Source organism: Pseudophryne corroboree (assembly GCF_028390025.1).
Source record: "Pseudophryne corroboree isolate aPseCor3 chromosome 3 unlocalized genomic scaffold, aPseCor3.hap2 SUPER_3_unloc_7, whole genome shotgun sequence".
Classification (NCBI taxonomy): Eukaryota; Metazoa; Chordata; class Amphibia; order Anura; family Myobatrachidae; genus Pseudophryne; species Pseudophryne corroboree.
The window spans coordinates 1324876-1342737 of NW_026967563.1; the positions used below are offsets into that span (position 1 = coordinate 1324876).

General features: G+C 47.6%; 2 protein-coding genes across 2 annotated transcripts in view; one reads left to right on the plus strand and one right to left on the minus strand.

Annotated features, from left to right (window-relative positions):
- Positions 1-17862, minus strand: part of LOC134984639 (uncharacterized) — a 452661-nt gene that overhangs the window by 192554 nt on the left and 242245 nt on the right. The gene's annotated exons all lie outside the window — the stretch shown is intronic.
- LOC134984612 (oocyte zinc finger protein XlCOF7.1-like) overlaps positions 3942-17862 on the plus strand; it is a 44274-nt gene continuing 30353 nt past the window's right edge. The window contains exons 1-4 of the mRNA XM_063950158.1: positions 3942-4218; positions 4541-4619; positions 4739-4836; positions 4979-5522. Coding sequence (XP_063806228.1) covers positions 4586-4619; positions 4739-4836; positions 4979-5522 — 676 coding nt within the window. The 5' untranslated portion in view covers positions 3942-4218; positions 4541-4585. The remainder of the gene's footprint in view (positions 4219-4540; positions 4620-4738; positions 4837-4978; positions 5523-17862) is intronic.

Consider the following 17862-nt stretch of genomic DNA (forward strand, 5'->3'; position numbering starts at 1 on the left):
GCGCCACCTGTATTACAGTAATAGGACACTAGAGTGTCAGCCACCTGTACAGGGATAATGCAGCACCAGAGGCTGCTCCAGCTGCACTATAACAAGGCACCAGAGGCTGCTCCCCCTGTAGTACAGAACCTGACACCAGAGCTGCTCAGCCTATAGAATAATAATAATAATAATATCATTACCTGCTGCCAGACACAGCAATGGCTGCTCTCTGCTCCTGCTGCCTTGTGGGAATGATAGAAGGAAGGCGGAGCTCAGACCAGGGGAAAATGGCCGCCGCTCCTGACGTCACTACACGGCCAGGGAACCTATAGTTGCTGCTGAAGCTGATGCAGGCCTTGTCTACAAGAAAATGGCCGCCGGCCTCCTGTACTGAGGACATGTACGGTAATAGTGATTACATAGGGCGGAGTTGAGGGCGGGGCATGGGATGGGAGGGCCAAACGCTAGGAAGCAGCCTGTGCCAATCATTCCCTACTTCCGGCCTGTGCGTTCCACCTTACTTCCGGTCACTGCATTCCGTTCCACACACAGGAAGATCACGTGATGGTTGGTTCTAAATCGCGGTTCTAGCAGCTACCATCAGCTAATGGCGTCTTACTATACAGGGGGAGCAGCCTGTAGTGTCCTGTTATTATTATTATACAGGAGTAGTTGCCTGTGGTGTCCTGTTGTTGTTATTAGTATACAGGACGAGCAGCCTGTAGTGTCCCTTTGTTGTTATTGTTATTATTATTATTATTATTATTATTATTATTATTATACAGGGGGAGCAGCCTATGGTGTCCTGTTATTATTGTTATAAAGGGGGAGTGGCCTGTGGTATCTTATTATTATTGTTATTATTGTTGTTATTATAATACAGAGGGAGTGGTCTGTGAGGTCCTGCTATTATTGTTATACAGGAGGAGCAGCCAGTGGTGTCCTATTATTATTATTATAATACAGGAGGAGCAGCCTGTGGTGCCCTGTTGTTATTGTTATACAGGGGGAGCAGCCTGTGGTGTCCTATTATACAGCGGGAGCAGTCTATGTTGTCCTGTTGTTGTTGTTGTTGTTATACAGGAGGAGCAGCCTGTGGTGGCCTTTTAATATTGTTATACAGGGAGAGCGGCCTGTGGTGTCCTGTTGTTATTATTCTACAAAAGGAGCGTCCTGTGGTGTCCTGTTGTTATTATTATTATATAGGGGGAGCAGCCTTTGGTGTCATGTCATTATTAATATACAGGAGGAGCGGCCTGTGGTTTCCTGTTTTATTGTTTTACAGGGGAGCGGTCTGTGGTGTCCTGTTGTTATTATTATTTAAGAGGAGCAGCCTGTGGTGTCCTGTTGTTGTTGTTATTATACAGGAGGAGGAGCCTGTGGTGTCCTGTTATTATTATTTTTATACAGCAGGAGCAGCCTGTAGTGTCCTGTTGTTGTTGTTGTTATTATTATACAGGAATAGTGGCCTGTGGTGTCCTGGTATTATTATTATACAAGAGGAGCAGCCTGTGGTGTCCTGTTGTTGTTGTTATTATTATACAAGGGGAGCGGCCTGTGGTGTCTTTATTAGCGGCGTGTGGTGTCTTGTTGTTATTATATAGGAGGAGCAACCTGTGGTGTCCTATTATTATTATTATAACGGATGAGCAGCCTGTGGTGGTTATTATAATGAGGGAGCAGCCTGTGGTGTCCTGTTGTTGTTGTTGTTGTTATATAGGAGGAGCAACCTGTGGTGTCCTATTATTATTATAACGGATGAGCAGCCTGTGGTGTTTATTATACTGAGGGAGCAGCCTGTGGTGTCCTGTTGTTGTTGTTGTTGTTGTTGTTGTTATTATTATATAGGAGGAGCAGCCTGTGGTGTCCTATTATTATTATAACGGATGAGCAGCCTGTGGTGGTTATTATACTGAGGGAGCAGCCTGTGGTGTCCTGTTGTTGTTGTTGTTGTTATTATTATACAGGGGGAGTCGCCTGCGGTGTCCTGTTATTGTTATTATTATTATACATGAGGAGCAGCCTGTGGTGTCCTGGTATTATTTTTATTCAGGAGGAATAGCCTGTGATGTTCTGTTAATATTATTATACACGGGGAGTAGCCTGTGGTGTCCTGTTATTATTTTACAGGGGTAGCAGCCTGTTGTGTCCTGTTACTATTGTTGTACAGGGGGAGCAGCCTGTAGTCTGTTAATATTATTGTACAGGAGGAGCAGCCTGTTGTCTGTTAATATTATTGTATTATTGTACAGGGGGAGCAACCTGTGGTGTCCTGTTATTATTGTTATACAGGGGGGGGGGCTGTGGTGTCCTGTTGTTGTTGTTGTTGTTATTATTATACAAAAGTAGCGGCCTGTGATGTCTTGTTGTTATTATTATTGTACAGGAGGAGCAGCCTGTGGTGTCCTGTTATTATACAGGGGAGCAGCCTGTGGTGCACTGTTGTTGTTATTATACAGGGGGAGCAGCCTGTGGTGTCCTGTTATTATTATTATTTATTATTATTATTATTATACAGGGGGAGCAGCCTGTGGTGTCCTATTATTATTATACAGGGGAAGTGGCCTGTGTTCTCTTGTTGTTGTTATTATTACTATTATTATTATTATACAAGTGGAGCAGCCTGTGGTGTCCTATTATTATTATACAGGGGAAGTGGCCTGTGGTCTCCTTTTGTTGTTGTTGTTATTATACAGCGGGATCAGCCTATGGTGTCCTCTTATTATTGTTATACAAGAGGAGCAGCCTGTGGTGTCCTGTTATTTTCATTATACAGGGGGAGCTACCTGTGGTGTCCTGTTGTTGTTGTTGTTATACAGCGGGAGCAGTCTATGTTGTCCTGTTATTATTATTATACAGGAGGAGCAGTCTGGGGTTTCCTGTTATTGTTTTACAGGTGGAGCGGCCTGTACTGTACTGTTGTTGTTATAATTATACAGGGATAGTGGCCAGTGGTGTACTGTTATTATACAGACGGAGCTGCCTGTGGTGTCCCGTTACTATTATTATACAGTGTGAGCTATCTGTTGTGTCCTGTTATTATTATACAGGGGGAGCTGCCTGTTGTTGTTGTTGTTGTTATTATTATTATTTAGGAGCAACAGCCTTTGGTGTCCTGTTATTATTATACAGTATGAGCAGACTGTGATGTCCTGTAATTATTATACAGGAAGAGCAGCCTTAAGTATCGTGTTATTATACAAAGGGAGCGGCCTGTGGTGTCCTGTTGTTGTTGTTGTTGTTGTTATTATTATTATTATACAAGGGGAGCAGCCTGCAGTGTCCTGTTGTTGTTGTTGTTGTTGTTGTTGTTGTTGTTATTATTATTATTATTATACAGAGGGAGCGGCCTGTAGTGTCCTGTTGTTATTATTATACAGGGGGAGCATCCTGTAATGTCATTTTATTATTACTATAAAGGAGAGCAGAATGGGGAGTCCTGTCGTTATTAGTGCTGTACAGGGGGAGCAGTTTTTTTTTGTACGGTTATTATACAGGGACAGCAGCTTGTGGAGTCCTGGTATTATTATTATACATTGGGACTGGTGGTAATGTCCTACAATACAGGAGGAATGGTCTGAGGTGTCCTGCTTTTAAAGACACGTTATTATTTGTATACTGGGTGCAGCCATTAGTGTCACTATTATTATTAATTTATTATGTAATTGTAGGGATTGAAAATATTGCTAAAATTCTAGATTATATTAAAGCAGAGACCATAATATCCCTGGCATGTGTAACAGATGATAATTGGAGCAGCATGAAGCAAATGTATATCACACTCCTGGGAGTGTCACTGTGACGTCATTTATATCTATAGTAATAATACAGGGACATGACTGGGGAGGTGAGGGGATCTGTGGGTGTCACAGCGACGTCACTTATATCTATAGTAATAATACAGGGATATGACTAGGAAGGTGAGGGGATCTGGGAGTGTCACAGTGACATTACTAATATCTACAGTAATATTACAGGGACATGACTGGGGAGGTGAGGGATCTCGGAGCATTTACATTAATATTCATGTCTCCTCCATTTTGCAGGTTAACACAGTAGTGAAGAAGACTTCCGGTGAGTGTGAGACACCCAGCAGCCATCACATTGTGTGTAGGACTGAGCAGGACCCAGAGCCCCATCACGGTGCCTCCATCTCAGTCACTGACACATGAGAGACACAATGATCAAAAGATCCTGGAACTCACCAACAAGATCATTCAGCTGCTGACTGGAGAGGTGACTGCCGGGAATGGGGCATTATACAGTTACACCAGGGGACGTGTCTGGGTGATTACTGGAAAGGTGACTGCTGGGAATGGGACATTATACAGTAACACCAGGGAATGTGTCTGGGTGATGACTGGAGAGGTGACTGACGGGAATGGGGCATTATACAGTAACACCAGGGGATGTGTCTGGGTGATGACTGGAGAGGTCACTGCTGGGAATGGGGCATTATACAGTAACACCAGGGGACGTGTCTGGGTGATGACTGTATCACTGTGTGTGTCAGGTGCCTATAAGGTGTCAGGATGTCACTGTCTATGTCTCCATGCAGGAGGAGGAGTATACAGAGGAACACAGGGGTCTGTACAAGGACGTGATGATGGAGAATCACCGGCCCCTCACATCACTGGGTAAGAGGAGACTGTCATGTATTGTACAGGGGAGAGCAGGTATGGGGGCCCCCTATATACACACATCAACTGATAATCACATATATACACTGTACTCAGTCACTATGTGTCTCCTACAGATGGGCCCAGTAACAGAGATACCCCAGAGAGATGTCCCCGTCCTCTGTATTCCCAGGACTGTACAGAAGAGAATCACAGGACCCCACAGGAGGATCAGGTAGGTGGGATCTAGGGTCTCCCCAATATACCAAAGTGACTGTCACAATATGATCTGTAGAGAAGCTGTGTGTTTTATACACTGATATTACACTATCTGAAATCAGATATTATTAATGGATATTGTTTTGTGGGCTATTTAGGATGACTGCCTGACTGATATAAAGGCAGAAGATATAGAGGGAGAAGAAGAGACGTATGTGACTGATATAAAGGCAGAAGATATAGAGGGAGAAGAAGAGACGTATGTGACTGATATAAAGGCAGAAGATATAGAGGGAGAAGAAGAGACGTATGTGACTGATATGAAGGCAGAAGATATAGAGGGAGAAGAAGAGACGTATGTGACTGATAAAAAGGCAGAAGATATAGAGGGAGAAGAAGAGACGTATGTGACTGATATAAAGGCAGAAGATATAGAGGGAGAAGAAGAAACGTATGTGACTGATATAAAGGCAGAAGATATAGAGGGAGAAGAAGCGACGTATGTGACTGATATAAAGGCAGAAGATATAGAGGGAGAAGAAGAGACGTATGTGACTGATATAAAGGCAGAGGATACAGAGGGAGAAGAAGAGACGTATGTGACTGATATAAAGGCAGAAGATATAGAGGAAGAAGAAGAGACGTATGTGAGGGGTGATCAGCAGTGTAAGGAGGAGGAGATCCCTACAGATATCAGCACAGGTGAGTAATAAACACTTATTACAGAAGTCACATATTCTCATTGCTCAGTCACTACAGCAATCTCTTATCCTACACCCTCCTCTCTTATTACAGACTAATGATGGAAATGTATCTGCCCAGTGATGTAGTCTAGGACCATCAGCCCTGTTCTCAGTTGGGTGTTTATAACACAAGGGGCGATATTCAATTCTAATATCGCGCCCGATCTCCCGTCTACAGTGACAGGAGTTTTCGGGGCAATATTCAATTGTCCCCCATTTTTGGTCATATCGCGCCCATAGCAGTCTGGATTAGCTTTGTAAAGCTACTTAACCCAACTAACATCATGGGCGCAATCACAAAATGTTTTGCGCATTTCAGCTCGCCTCCCCCGGGGGTGGTGATCTGAAATGCTGATATTGCGCCCGTCAGCAGCAACATTTGTATCGGGTGTTTTCTGTTAAAGGCGTTTTCTTCTTTAGGGTCCATAGTGATCCACAGTCCTTACATCGGGGTGTAGGTGGTAGGAGTTGACCGGGCATCACACAGTTAAGCTTTTATTTCCCAGGATGCTCCGGACCTCCTCCCCATGTTCCCCGCCCCTGGCCAGTGGGCAGTTTTAGTGATGGTGCTGGCAGAAGCCGGAGCACCGGTCACACAGCGGAGAGGAATGAATGAGCAGCGCTGGGAGTCTCTCTGAGCGCTACCGCTGCTGCTCCAACAATCCCCCGCTGGTGCCGCAACGTCAGTGAGGCTAAGAGACTGATGATTCCGGCGTGGTTACTTCCTGATCGCCACGCTAGTGCAGCGTCCAGTGCCCCGGACTGCAGCCGGAGGTCAGGTAAGGCATTCTCCGGCACGTGGGACCCACAATACATGCAGTCCATGCTTCCGCAGGCTCTGATGTGATCCCTGGCTGCTGCTACGGGTTACACTAGACCACCAGGGCATGCATATAATACATATATAGGATAATGGAGGCCAGGGTACCTGGTGGGTGATGTCAGCCAGGGGAGGTAGGTCCTCTCCCAGAGCCAGATTCCACAGCTGGGATTCCCTCTCGGCTGCCCCTCCCCCACATGCTTCCCTTATAAGAGTCTCTGAGTGACATTCCAATGGGAATGAGTGTGATGCCGGGCTCTGGGAATGCTGGGTTCTGTCTCCAGAAGTGGCCAGGTTATACATGCACTAGTCCTACCTACCACTGTGGTGTGAGGAGATGACGTCAGTGCCCATTGTAATTGTTATGTACTTGTATTGTGTGTGACTGGTGCTAGCTCTGTGTGTGACTGCATTGTATCTATCCCTTACATGTGAGTGCAGGTGTTCCGGGCTGTGTGACTGCATTGTATCTATCCCTTACATGTGAGTGCAGGTGTTCTGGGCTGTGTGACTGCATTATATCTATCCCTTACATGTGAGTGCGGGTGTTCCGGTCTGTGTGACTGCATTGTATCTGTCCCTTACATGTGAGTGCAGGTGTTCCGGGCCGTGTGACTGCATTGTATCTATCCCTTACATGTGAGTACAGGTGTTCCGGGCTGTGTGACTGCATTGTATCTATCCCTTACATGTAAGTGCAGGTGTTCCGGGCTGTGTGACTGCATTGTATCAGTCCCTTACATGTGAGTACAGGTGTTCCGGGCTGTGTGACTGCACTGTATCTATCCCTTACATGTGAGTGCGGGTGTTCCGGGCTGTGTGACTGCATTGTATCTATCCCTTACATGTGAGTGCAGGTGTTCCGGGCTGTGTGACTGCATTGTATCTATCTCTTACATGTGAGTGCAGGTGTTCCGGGCTGTGTGACTGCATTGTATCTGTCCCTTACATGTGAGTGCAGGTGTTCCGGGCTGTGTGACTGCATTGTATCTGTCCCTTACATGTGACTACAGGTGTTCCGGGCTGTGTGACTGCATTGTATCTATCCCTTACATGTGAGTACAGGTGTTCCGGGCTGTGTGACTGCATTGTATCTATCCCTTACATGTAAGTGCAGGTGTTCCGGGCTGTGTGACTGCATTGTATCTATCCCTTACATGTGAGTGCAGGTGTTCCGGGCTGTGTGACTGCATTGTATCTATCCCTTACATGTGAGTGCAGGTGTTCCGGGCTGTGTGACTGCATTGTATCTGTCCCTTACATGTGAGTACAGGTGTTCCGGGCTGTGTGACTGCATTGTATCTATCCCTTACATGTGAGTGCAGGTGTTCCGGGCTGTGTGACTGCATTGTATCTATCCCTTACATGTGAGTGCAGGTGTTCCGGGCTGTGTGACTGCATTGTATCTATCCCTTACATGTGAGTGCAGGTGTTCCGGGCTGTGGTACTTCACAATGACTTTGTGGTTTGTGAAGGCCGTCACATCTGCAGTTGCTAGAGCTGGACATTGTGTGTGCTTAGCTTCTGGTCTTCCAAAGTGTAAGAAATAGGATATAGCACCTGTGCTGGGTCCATGTTAGGCCTGTGCGGCTGCATTATCTCCACAGGACCTTGTCTAGAACCATCTAGACAGTGGTCAGACTCTGGAGTCCTCAGAGGAAGAGTTGGACACCTCTCTCTCTCTCTCTCTCTCTCTCTCTCTCTGTTATCCTTACAGTCTACACAGAGGTCAGACTCTGGAGTCCTCAGAGGAAGAGTTGGACACCTCTCTCTCTCTCTCTCTCTCTCTCTCTCTCTCTCTCTCTCTCTCTCTCTCTCTCTCTCTCTCTCTCTCTCTCTCTCTTATCCTTACAGTCTACACAGTGGTCAGACTCTGGAGTCCTCAGAGGAAGAGTTGGACACCTCTCTCTCTCTGGCTCTTTGTCGGGTGAGGAGGATCATCTTTAAGCGTCAGAAGGTGGTTAAGGCTGAGTTCCCTCACTGAGTATCATGCTGAACTCCTTCAGGAAGCTTGGAATGCTCCTAGTAAGAAGGTCCTGGTGCCTAAGAGCATCTCGTTACCCTTTACCACAAGGAGAGTATGCTAAATGGGAAATTCCCCCTCGTGTGGATGTTCACGTGGCACGCCTGGTGCACTCCTCCACATTAATTGGGCTGATGCACTAGAGGACAGTCTGAAGTTAGATGGTTCCATAGACCACCTGTCTCTTATTGCTAACCTCAAGCAATCAGCCCGATATATAGAAGAGGCATCCTGGGATACGAGTCTGTTGGCTTCCAGGGCCTCGACTACTTCAGTGGTAGCTCGCTGTGTACTCTGGCAACACTCCTGGATGGCGGATTCAGAGTCTGAAAGGGCGTTGGAAGTTCTGCCTTTCGCTGGAAACATTCTGTTTGGTGCAGAATTGGATAATATTGTGTCTACACTGTCAGCTTCTAAATCTGCTTTTTTGCCGTCAGCAACTAACCCGAAGACTGGGAAGTCTTTCTTTTGGAATTTTCGGTTTCAAGGCAAAGTGAAAGGGCAGGCTTTTCCATGGTAGGTTGTCTCCAGCAAGGCAGCTAAGTCGCAGACTAAGTAAACCTGGATGGCCAGATTCCCCGAACCCCAAGCAGAGGGATAAGCCCTCCACCTGACAAGGCGGGCCTACTCCTGTGTGACCCCAGGGTGGCAGGCAGACTTCTGCGATTCGCAGTCTCATAGCTCCAGTCAACTATAGACACCTGGGTGCGAGAAGTGGCCTCACGGGTATCCCCTCTCATTTGTGAGTCCGCCACCCCAGCAGTTTTTTTGCACGACTCCTCCATTGGATCAAGGCATAGCCATGGCGCTCCAAGGAGCTGTTAATTTTTTACTGAACATAGGGGTTATTATCCCTGTTTCTCAAGAACAACAGAGGAAGGGTTTTCACTACCCCCTTTTCCTGATTCAGTAACCCAATGGGACCTATCGGCCTATCCTCAATCTGAAATCTCTTAACAAGGTTTTACGGGTGCCCAGATTCTGTATTTAAACAATACGGTCTATTGCTCTGATGTCAGAGCCAGGGGACTTTATGGTATCCCTGGATACTCAGGATGCCTACCTACATGTTCCTATAGAACCTACTCATCAGAGATTCCTCCGCTTTGCTGTTCTGCCACAGTATTACCAGTTTCAGGCACTACCCTTTGGGCTGGCTACGGCTCCAGGGGTATTTACCAAGCTGATGGCGGTGATTGGTGCTCAGCTGCGTCGTCAAGGGATCAGTGTGCTCCCATATTTGGACGAATTGCTGCTCCTGGCACAATCTGAGGAAGTTTTGCACTGCTATCTTCAAATAACCATTGCCTTTCTACAGACCCACGGGTGGCTGATCAATTGGCAAAAGCCCTTCCTTGTCCCTTCACAACAGATGTTGCATCTAGGGGCTCTCCTGGATTTGTGGGAACAGAGGCTCTTCTTGCCAGTGGACAAAGTTACCAAACTGCAGTCAATGGTCCACAACTTACTGCACAATCTCCGGGTGTCCATACATTCCGCAATGCAGGTTCTGGGGTCCTTGGTCTCCACCTTCGATATGGTGGAGTATGCTCAGTTTCACTCCAGGCTCCTACAACATATGATCCTTTCCAGGTGGAACAGGCAGTATCGTTGGATCAGGGCTGAGAAGATGGTACTATCTCTGGAGGTACATCTGTCTCTCACCTGGTGGCTAGAGATGTCACACTTGGACAAAGGCTGTCCTTTTATGGATTCTAAATTGGGTGGTCCTCACGTCTTTCCGGGTCGGTGGTCTCCAGACGAAAGTTGCTTGCCAATCAATGTCCTGGAACTTCGGGCAGTCTACAGAGCTTTCGTTCAGGCTCAGGATTTCCTCCAAGGCAGGCCTGTTCAGATTTAGTCCGACAATGCCACTGCAGTTGCCTATCTAAACCACCAAGGGGGCACTCACAGCCATCTGGCTATGGCAGTGGTGGAGCGCATGCTCCAGTGGGCCGAAACTCGCCTTCCGGCCATCTCAGCTGTGTTTCTGCCAGGAATCCTCAACTGGGGAGCAGACTTCCTCAGTCGGCAGGATGTCCACAGCGGCGAATGGTCTCTGCACCCTGAAGTGTTCCAGAACCTGGTAAACAGATGGGGTCTGCCGGATGTAGACCTGATGGACTCGCGTCACAATCACAAGGTCCAAATCTATAGATCCAGGACCAAAGATCCGCAGGCAGCTTTCGTGGACATTTTAGCAGTACGGTGGACCTTCCTTCAGAGATACCTGTTTTCTCCAGTATCTCTGTTACCCAGATTTCTTCGCAAGTTTAAACAGGAAGGAGGCCCCATTATACTGATTACTCTGTATGGCCCAGGCACCATTGGTTCGCCGATCTCCAAAATCTATCCATAGACATGCCATTCCTACTGCCACAGCGAGCAGACTTGTTGTCTCTGGGTCCCTGTCTGCATTGGAACCTGGCTCCACTGTCTTTGACGGCTTTGCTCTTGAGTCATCAGTTTTTAGAGCGAAGGGGTTCTCGGATGCAGTGATATAGAAAATCTGTGTCTTCAACCCACATCTATTACCAGATTTGGCACGCTGATTTTCAGAGGTGTGCGCCTAGGCGCTATGACCCTCCTACCTTCTTAGGGTCTCCAGGGTACTGGCCTTTCTACAAGCAGGGTTAGACCTTGGTCTTTGCCTAGCATTCCTGAAAGTACACGTTTCTGCACGATCAGTGTGGTTTCAATGACAGATCGCTCCACTACAAGATGGGCGTACCTTTTTTCAATGAATACTCCATATCCAGCCTCCCTTTGTACATCCAGTGGCTCCTGGGATATATCCCTAGTCCTGCAAGCTCTTAAGACTTCCCCATTTGAGCCTTTAGAGTCAGTGGACCTTAAGTGGCTGGCTGTAAAGGTGTTATTTCTCCTGGCTATTACCTCTGCGAGAAGAGTGTCTGATTTAGGAGTGCTTTCCTGTCCTCCTTCGTTTCTGACCTTCCATCAAGATAGGGCAGTTCTCCGGACCAAGGTGGGTCACCTTCCTAAGATGGTGTCCAAGTTTCATCTAAATACAGAGATATTGGTTCCAGCCTTTTAGTCCTGTTATTGGTGAGGCCTTATTGGATGAGGTTCGTGCACTAAGGATTTATGTGGAAAGTACCAGAGTGATCAGGAAAACGGATTCTCTATCTGTCCTGTATGGATTCTATAAGCAAGGCTGGCCAGCTAGTAAACAAACGCTGTCCAGGTGGCTTTGCATGACTATTGCAGAGGCTTACATTCAAGCTGATCTTCCTGTTCTGGTCTCTGCTCATTCGATACGTTCAGCAGGTCCCTCATGGGTGGCTCGCTGAGGTGCTACTGCTGAACAACTCTGCAAGGCAGCTATGTTGTCTTCTATTAACACGTTCCTGAGGTTTTTATGCCTTTTGATACCTTTACCTCTCGGGAAGCTTCCTTAGGACGTTGGATTCTCCTGTCTACTCAGGAGCGTCCCCACCCTTAGGGGAAACTGCTTTAGGACATCCCCTATGTAAGGACTGTGGATCACCATGGATCTTGATGAAGAAAATAATTATGTTAGACTTATCATGGTGAACTCTTTTTCTTTAAGGTCCATAGGATCTAGAGGGTGCCCACCAAGACACACCTGTCTTGGGGAAATACTTTTCTCTTACGTCCTAGAGGATGCTGGGGTCCACATTAGTACCATGGGGGTATAGATGGGTCCACTAGGAGCCATGGGCATTTTAAGAAACTAATAGTGTGGGCTGGCTCCTCCCTCTATGCCCCTCCTACCGGACTCAGTTTAGAAAATGTGCCTGGAGGAGCCGGTCACGCTTTGGAGAGCTCCTGAAGAGATTTCCATTTTTTTTATTTAATGTTTATTTTCAGTCAGGTCTGTTTAGGCAGCAGACTGACTTCTTCGTTGCACTTAGGGGGGAGAACGGCCCAAATTCCTAGAGAGTTAATGGTCCCGTTTCTCAGCTGTCAGGACACTGAGCTCCTGAGGGAGCCATTCGCAAGCCACACCACGGCACAGCGTACCATCCCGCAGCATTCCGCCACCCCCTAACAGAGCCTGAAGACAGAAGAGTGGTGAGTACAGCGCTGGCGTCCCGGTTAGTGGGTCGCCGGTAGGAATGGCGGCACAAGGGTAGGAGCGCAGCTCTTCATGCAGGCTGTGCTCCAGGGAGGCTCAGAAGGACGCACGCTGCAGCGGGTCCCACTGAGAGGGCCGCACTGAGACTCCTATAATGTCCATACTGTGCTAACAGGGATTTTAATCACTTGGTTAGACATTTAGTTCCTTAGGCCAGTATAAAAAATGCGGGAAGCTGTCGCCATTACAGGGGGCGGGGCTTCACCCAGAGCGGATCCTACAGCTCTCCAGCACCATTTTCCCTCTGCAGCTCATACAGGAAGCATTCACAGGGAAGCGCTGCTCCTCCACAAGGACTCCAGGTCCCCTCAGTGGTACCAGGGGGTCTTAGTGAAAGGGGGGGTGTAAATTTATAAAGCTCTACTAAAGTGCTTGTTATTGCGACCCAGCTCAGTTTAACTTTGCTAAAGGGGCACTGTGTGGCTGGCTCTGATTTCTGAGGACCCTGCCTACATATAGTGTGTGTGTGTGTGTGTGTGTGTGTGTGTGTGTGTGTGTGTGTGTCCCTTTCACAATCATGTCCATGGACTGTATCTCTTGTACTGCAGAATGTCTCTCATCCCCTGAGGACTCACTACCCTGCACCCAAGATAGTGCTCCCTCTCCAGCTAGTGGGGCTGAACCCGCGTGGTTGGCTTCCATTAAAGGGATGATTTCTAATATTTGCACTAAGCTATCTCATAATGAAAGGGAGACACAATTCTTAAGGCAGTCTATGGATGACCTGATCAACAAAGATTCAGCTCCCATACCTGTGTCTCAATCCCTCGCCATTTGCCCACAAAAGCGTACTCTGGCCCAACTCATGCAGGGTGACACTGATCCGGATCCGGATGATATGGATGCCAGTGGGGGGGGTGTGCTGTCCTGGCACAGAGTATCCAGGCCCACATAGAGGCGGTTAGAACTGTCTTACATATTCCTGTCAGGGCAGAGGAAGTAATTGAGGAATCTTACTTTAATACAAAAAAGAAATCCTCAGCTACTTTTCCGTCTTCAAATGAGTTAAATGTCCTCTTTGAAGAAGCTTGGGTGAACCCTGACCAAAAATGTCAGATCCCAAAAAGGTTAACTTCTTCCTTCCCCTTTACTTTGGAGGATAGTAAAAAATGGGAAAACCCGCCGATAGTGGACGCATCTGTGTCCAGGATGTCACGTAAGATAGTCTTACCGGTTCCCGGGGCGGTGTCCTTAAAGGACGCGGCTGGCTGTAAGAGTGAGACCACTCTCAAATCTATGTACTTGTCGGCTGGGCTAGCCCAGAGACCCAATATTGCTTGTGCATGGATCACTAGGGCAATTGCAAGATTGTCTGATAATCTAATTGAAGATTTAGATTCACTAACCAGGGATGACATTAACTCCTACAGCACCTCCAAGATGCTGCTAACTTTATGGTGGAGGCCATAAAAGAAATTGGTTTACTCAACGCATGCACCACTGCCATGGTAGTGTCAGCACGCAGGGGCTTGTGGCTACACTAGTGGACTGCGGATGCAGATTCCAGAAAAGGTGTGGAGAGCCATTCACGGGCGCGGCTCTGTTTGGAGATTAACTAGATACTTGGATATCTAAGGTCACTGCGTGTAAGTCTACATACCTTCCTTCTGCAGCGACCCTCTGCTCTGACTTTGCAGTCCTTTCGGACAGCTAAATTTAAAAACAAGTCCAAGGATTCTTCTATAGCATTCAGAGGCGCTAAAGGTAAACCCAGAATAGCCGTAGCTGCAGGTTCTCAGGAACAGACCTCTGGTTCTGCTTCCTCAAAGCCTTCAGCATCACAGTGGACCACACTGCCTAGAAGAGAGGCAGGTGGGAGCCCGGATACGTTATTTCATTCACATCTGGGCAACGTCATGCCTAGATACCTAGGTGAAATATCTTATCGCACAGGGATAAAGACTGGAATTTCAAGAACTCCCACCTCCCAGATTCTTCAAATCCGGTTTACCAGCTTCTGCAGAAGCAACCTTGACTTTACAGGCAGCAATTCAACAACTGGTACAGGCTCAGGCCATTGTTCCAGTTCCACCTCACCTACAAAATAAGGGTTATGATTCCAAACTGTTTGTAGTGCCGAAACCGGACGGTTTGGTATGACCTATTTTAAACCTCAAGTCTCTGAACCCATATTTAAAGGTGTTTAAATTGAAGATGGAGTCTCTAAGAGCGGTGATCTCAGGTCTGGAGGATGGGGATTTCCGGATGTCTCTGGACATCAAGGATGCGTACCTTCATGTCCCGACTTGGCCGCCTCATCAGGCTTATCTCAGGTTTGCGTTACAGGAATGCCACTACCAGTTCCAGGCACTGCCATTTGGACTCTCCACGGGTGTTAACCAAGGTAATAGCAGAGTTGATGTTGCTCCTCCGCTTGCGGGGAGTGAACATAATACCGTACCTTGATGACCTACTAATCAAAGCACCGTCCAGGGAGAAGTTGTTACACAGCATTGCCCTCTCAACGATGTTACTCCAGGATCACGGGTGGATTCTAAGCCTGCCTAAATCTCACCTGGAACCAACACGGAGGCTTTCGTTCCTGGGAATGATACTGGATACGGAGGCGCGGAGTGTATTCCTCCCAATGGAAAAGGCATTGGTGATCCAGTTGATGGTACGGGATGTTCTAAAGCCGACCCGAATTTGGGTGCACCTGTGCATTCGCCTCTTGGGGAAAATGGTGGCCTCTTACTGATCTCTGCAATATGGAATGTTTCATGCAAGGCCCTTCCAGCTGGATCTGTTGGACAAATGGTCCGGATCGCATCTCCACATGCACCAGAGGATACGTCTGTCGCCAAGAGCCAGGATTTCTCTTCTGTGGTGGCTTCAGACTTCTCACCTAACCGAAGGCCGAAGGTTCGGGATTCAAAATTGGATTCTGCTACCCACAGACGCAAGCCTCAGTTGGGTAGCAGTCACCCAAGGGGAACAGTTCCAAGGAAAATGGTCAAGTCAAGAATCTATTCTTCCGATCAACATTCTGGAACTCAGAGCCATATACAACGCCCTTCTACAGGCATCCCATCTTCTTCAAGATCAGGCCATACAAGTTCAGTCGGACAATGTGACGGCAGTAGCGTACATAACCCGACAAGGCGGAACGAAAAGCAGAGCGGCAATTTTGGAGGTAAAAAGGATTCTCCTCTGGGCATAAAGACATGCGGTGGCGTTGTTGGCAATCTTCATTCCGGAAGTGGACAACTGGGAAAAGAACTCCCTCGGCAGACACGACGTCCATCCAGGAGAGTGGGACCTTCACCCGCAGGTGTTTGAGTCCCTGGCACGTCGGGACTTCCCCAAATCGACATGAGGGCCTCTCGTCTCAACAAGAAGCTCAAGCCATATTGTTCCAGGTCGAGAGACCCGCAAGCAGTGGAGGCGGACTCTCTGGTGACTCCGTGGGTCTACCAGATGGTCTACGTGTTTTCACCACTTCCGTTAATCCCAAGGATTCTCAGAAGAATAAAAAGGGAAAAGGTTCAAGCATTTCTCATTGCTCTGGACTGGCTAAGAAGGGCCTGATACGCGGATCTACTGGAGTTGCTCCTGGAGGACCTGTGGCCTCTTCCTCTTCGAGAGGATCTTCTGCAACAGGGGCCGTTCGTCTATCAAGACTTACCGCGGCTAAGTTTGACGGCATGGAGGTTGAACGTCAAATTCTAGCCCAGAAAGGGATTCCGGATAAGGTTATTTCAACCTTGATCCAAGCCAGAAAGGGGGTAACGTCTAAACATTACCGCCGTATTTGGAAGCAATAAGTCTCTTAGTGTGAGAACAGGAAAATTTCTGCGACGGAATTTAAGCTGGGACAGTTTCTCCTTTTTCTGCAGGCAGGAGTGGATGTGGGCCTCCGTTTGGGCTCCTTGAAAGTCCAGATTTCGGCCTTGTCCATTTTCCTCCAGAAGCAATTGGCGTTTCTTCCTGAGGTTCATACTTTTTTGAAGGGTGTTCTGCACATCCAACTGCCCTTTGGGCCTCCTATGGCACCTTGGGATCTCAACGTGGTGTTGCAGTTCTTCCAATCGGATTGGTTTGAGCATTTACAGGCAGTGGACGTAAAGTTTCTTATGTGGCAGACATTTACACTGTTGGCCCTGGCTTCAGCCAGGCGCGTGTCGGAACTGGGGGGCATTGTCTCACAAGAGCCCCTACTTGATTTTTCATGAGGATCACGCTGAGCTCAGAACTCGTCAGCAGTTTCTTCCTAAGGCGGTGTCTGCATTTCACATCAACCAACCTATTGTGGTTCCGGTGATTACCGACACCTCTGCTTCTTCAAAGTCCTCAGATGTTGTGAGGGCTTTGAAAATGTATGTGAAGCGGACGGCTTGTCACAGAAAATCTGACTCGCTGTTTGTTTTCTATGATCCCAATAAAATTGGGTGCCCGGCTTCAAAGCAGTCTATTGCTCGCTGGATCAGGCTTACTATCCAGCATGCTTATTCTACGGCAGGCTTGCCGGTTCCAAAATCGGTTCAGGCCCACTCTACTCGGTTAGTGGTTTCTTCCTGGGCAGCTGCCCGGGGTGTCTCGGCTTTACAGCTTTGACGAGCGGCTACTTGGTCAGGGTCGAACACGTTTGCTAAGTTCTACAAGTTCGATACTTTGGCCGCTGAGGACCTTCAGTTTGATCAATCAGTTCTGCAGGAACCTCCGCACTCTCCCACCCGTTTTGGGAGCTTTGGTGCATCCCCATGGTACTAAATGGACCCCAGTATCCTCTATGATGTAAGAGAAAATAGGATTTTAATTACCTACCAGTAAATCCTTTTCTCGTAGTGCGTAGAGGATGCTGGGCACCCGCCCGGTGCTTCATTTTTCTGCACTGTTACTTGGTTAAGTATTTTTATTGTTGGTTCAGCCATTCCTGTTCGTTTTCAAGTTTGGTTAGCATGTCTTTCCTCTTGGTTGTGTGTGCTGGTTCGAATCTCACTACTGTTCAGTTAAATCCTTCTCTTGAAGTATGTCCGTCTCCTCGGGCACAGTTTCTAGACTGAGTCTGGTAGACTGAGCATAGAGGGAGGAGCCAGCCCACATTATTAATTTCTTAAAGTGCCCATGGCTCCTAGTGGACCCGTCTATACCCTATGGAACTAATGTGGACCCAAGTATCCTCTACGGACTACGAGAAAAGGATTTACCGGCAGTTAATTAAATTCCAATTTTTTCCCCCCTTTGATTTTTTCTACTCTGCAGGATAGTGTGTCTTGTATGTTCAGGTCTTCCTTTTCTCCTGAAATCCAGCTCCTGCCTTTTGACTTGTTAACAAAACTAGCTTCCCTAGGCCGGAGGCGGGGTATATGAGAAGGAGGTCCGGTGCATCATGGGAG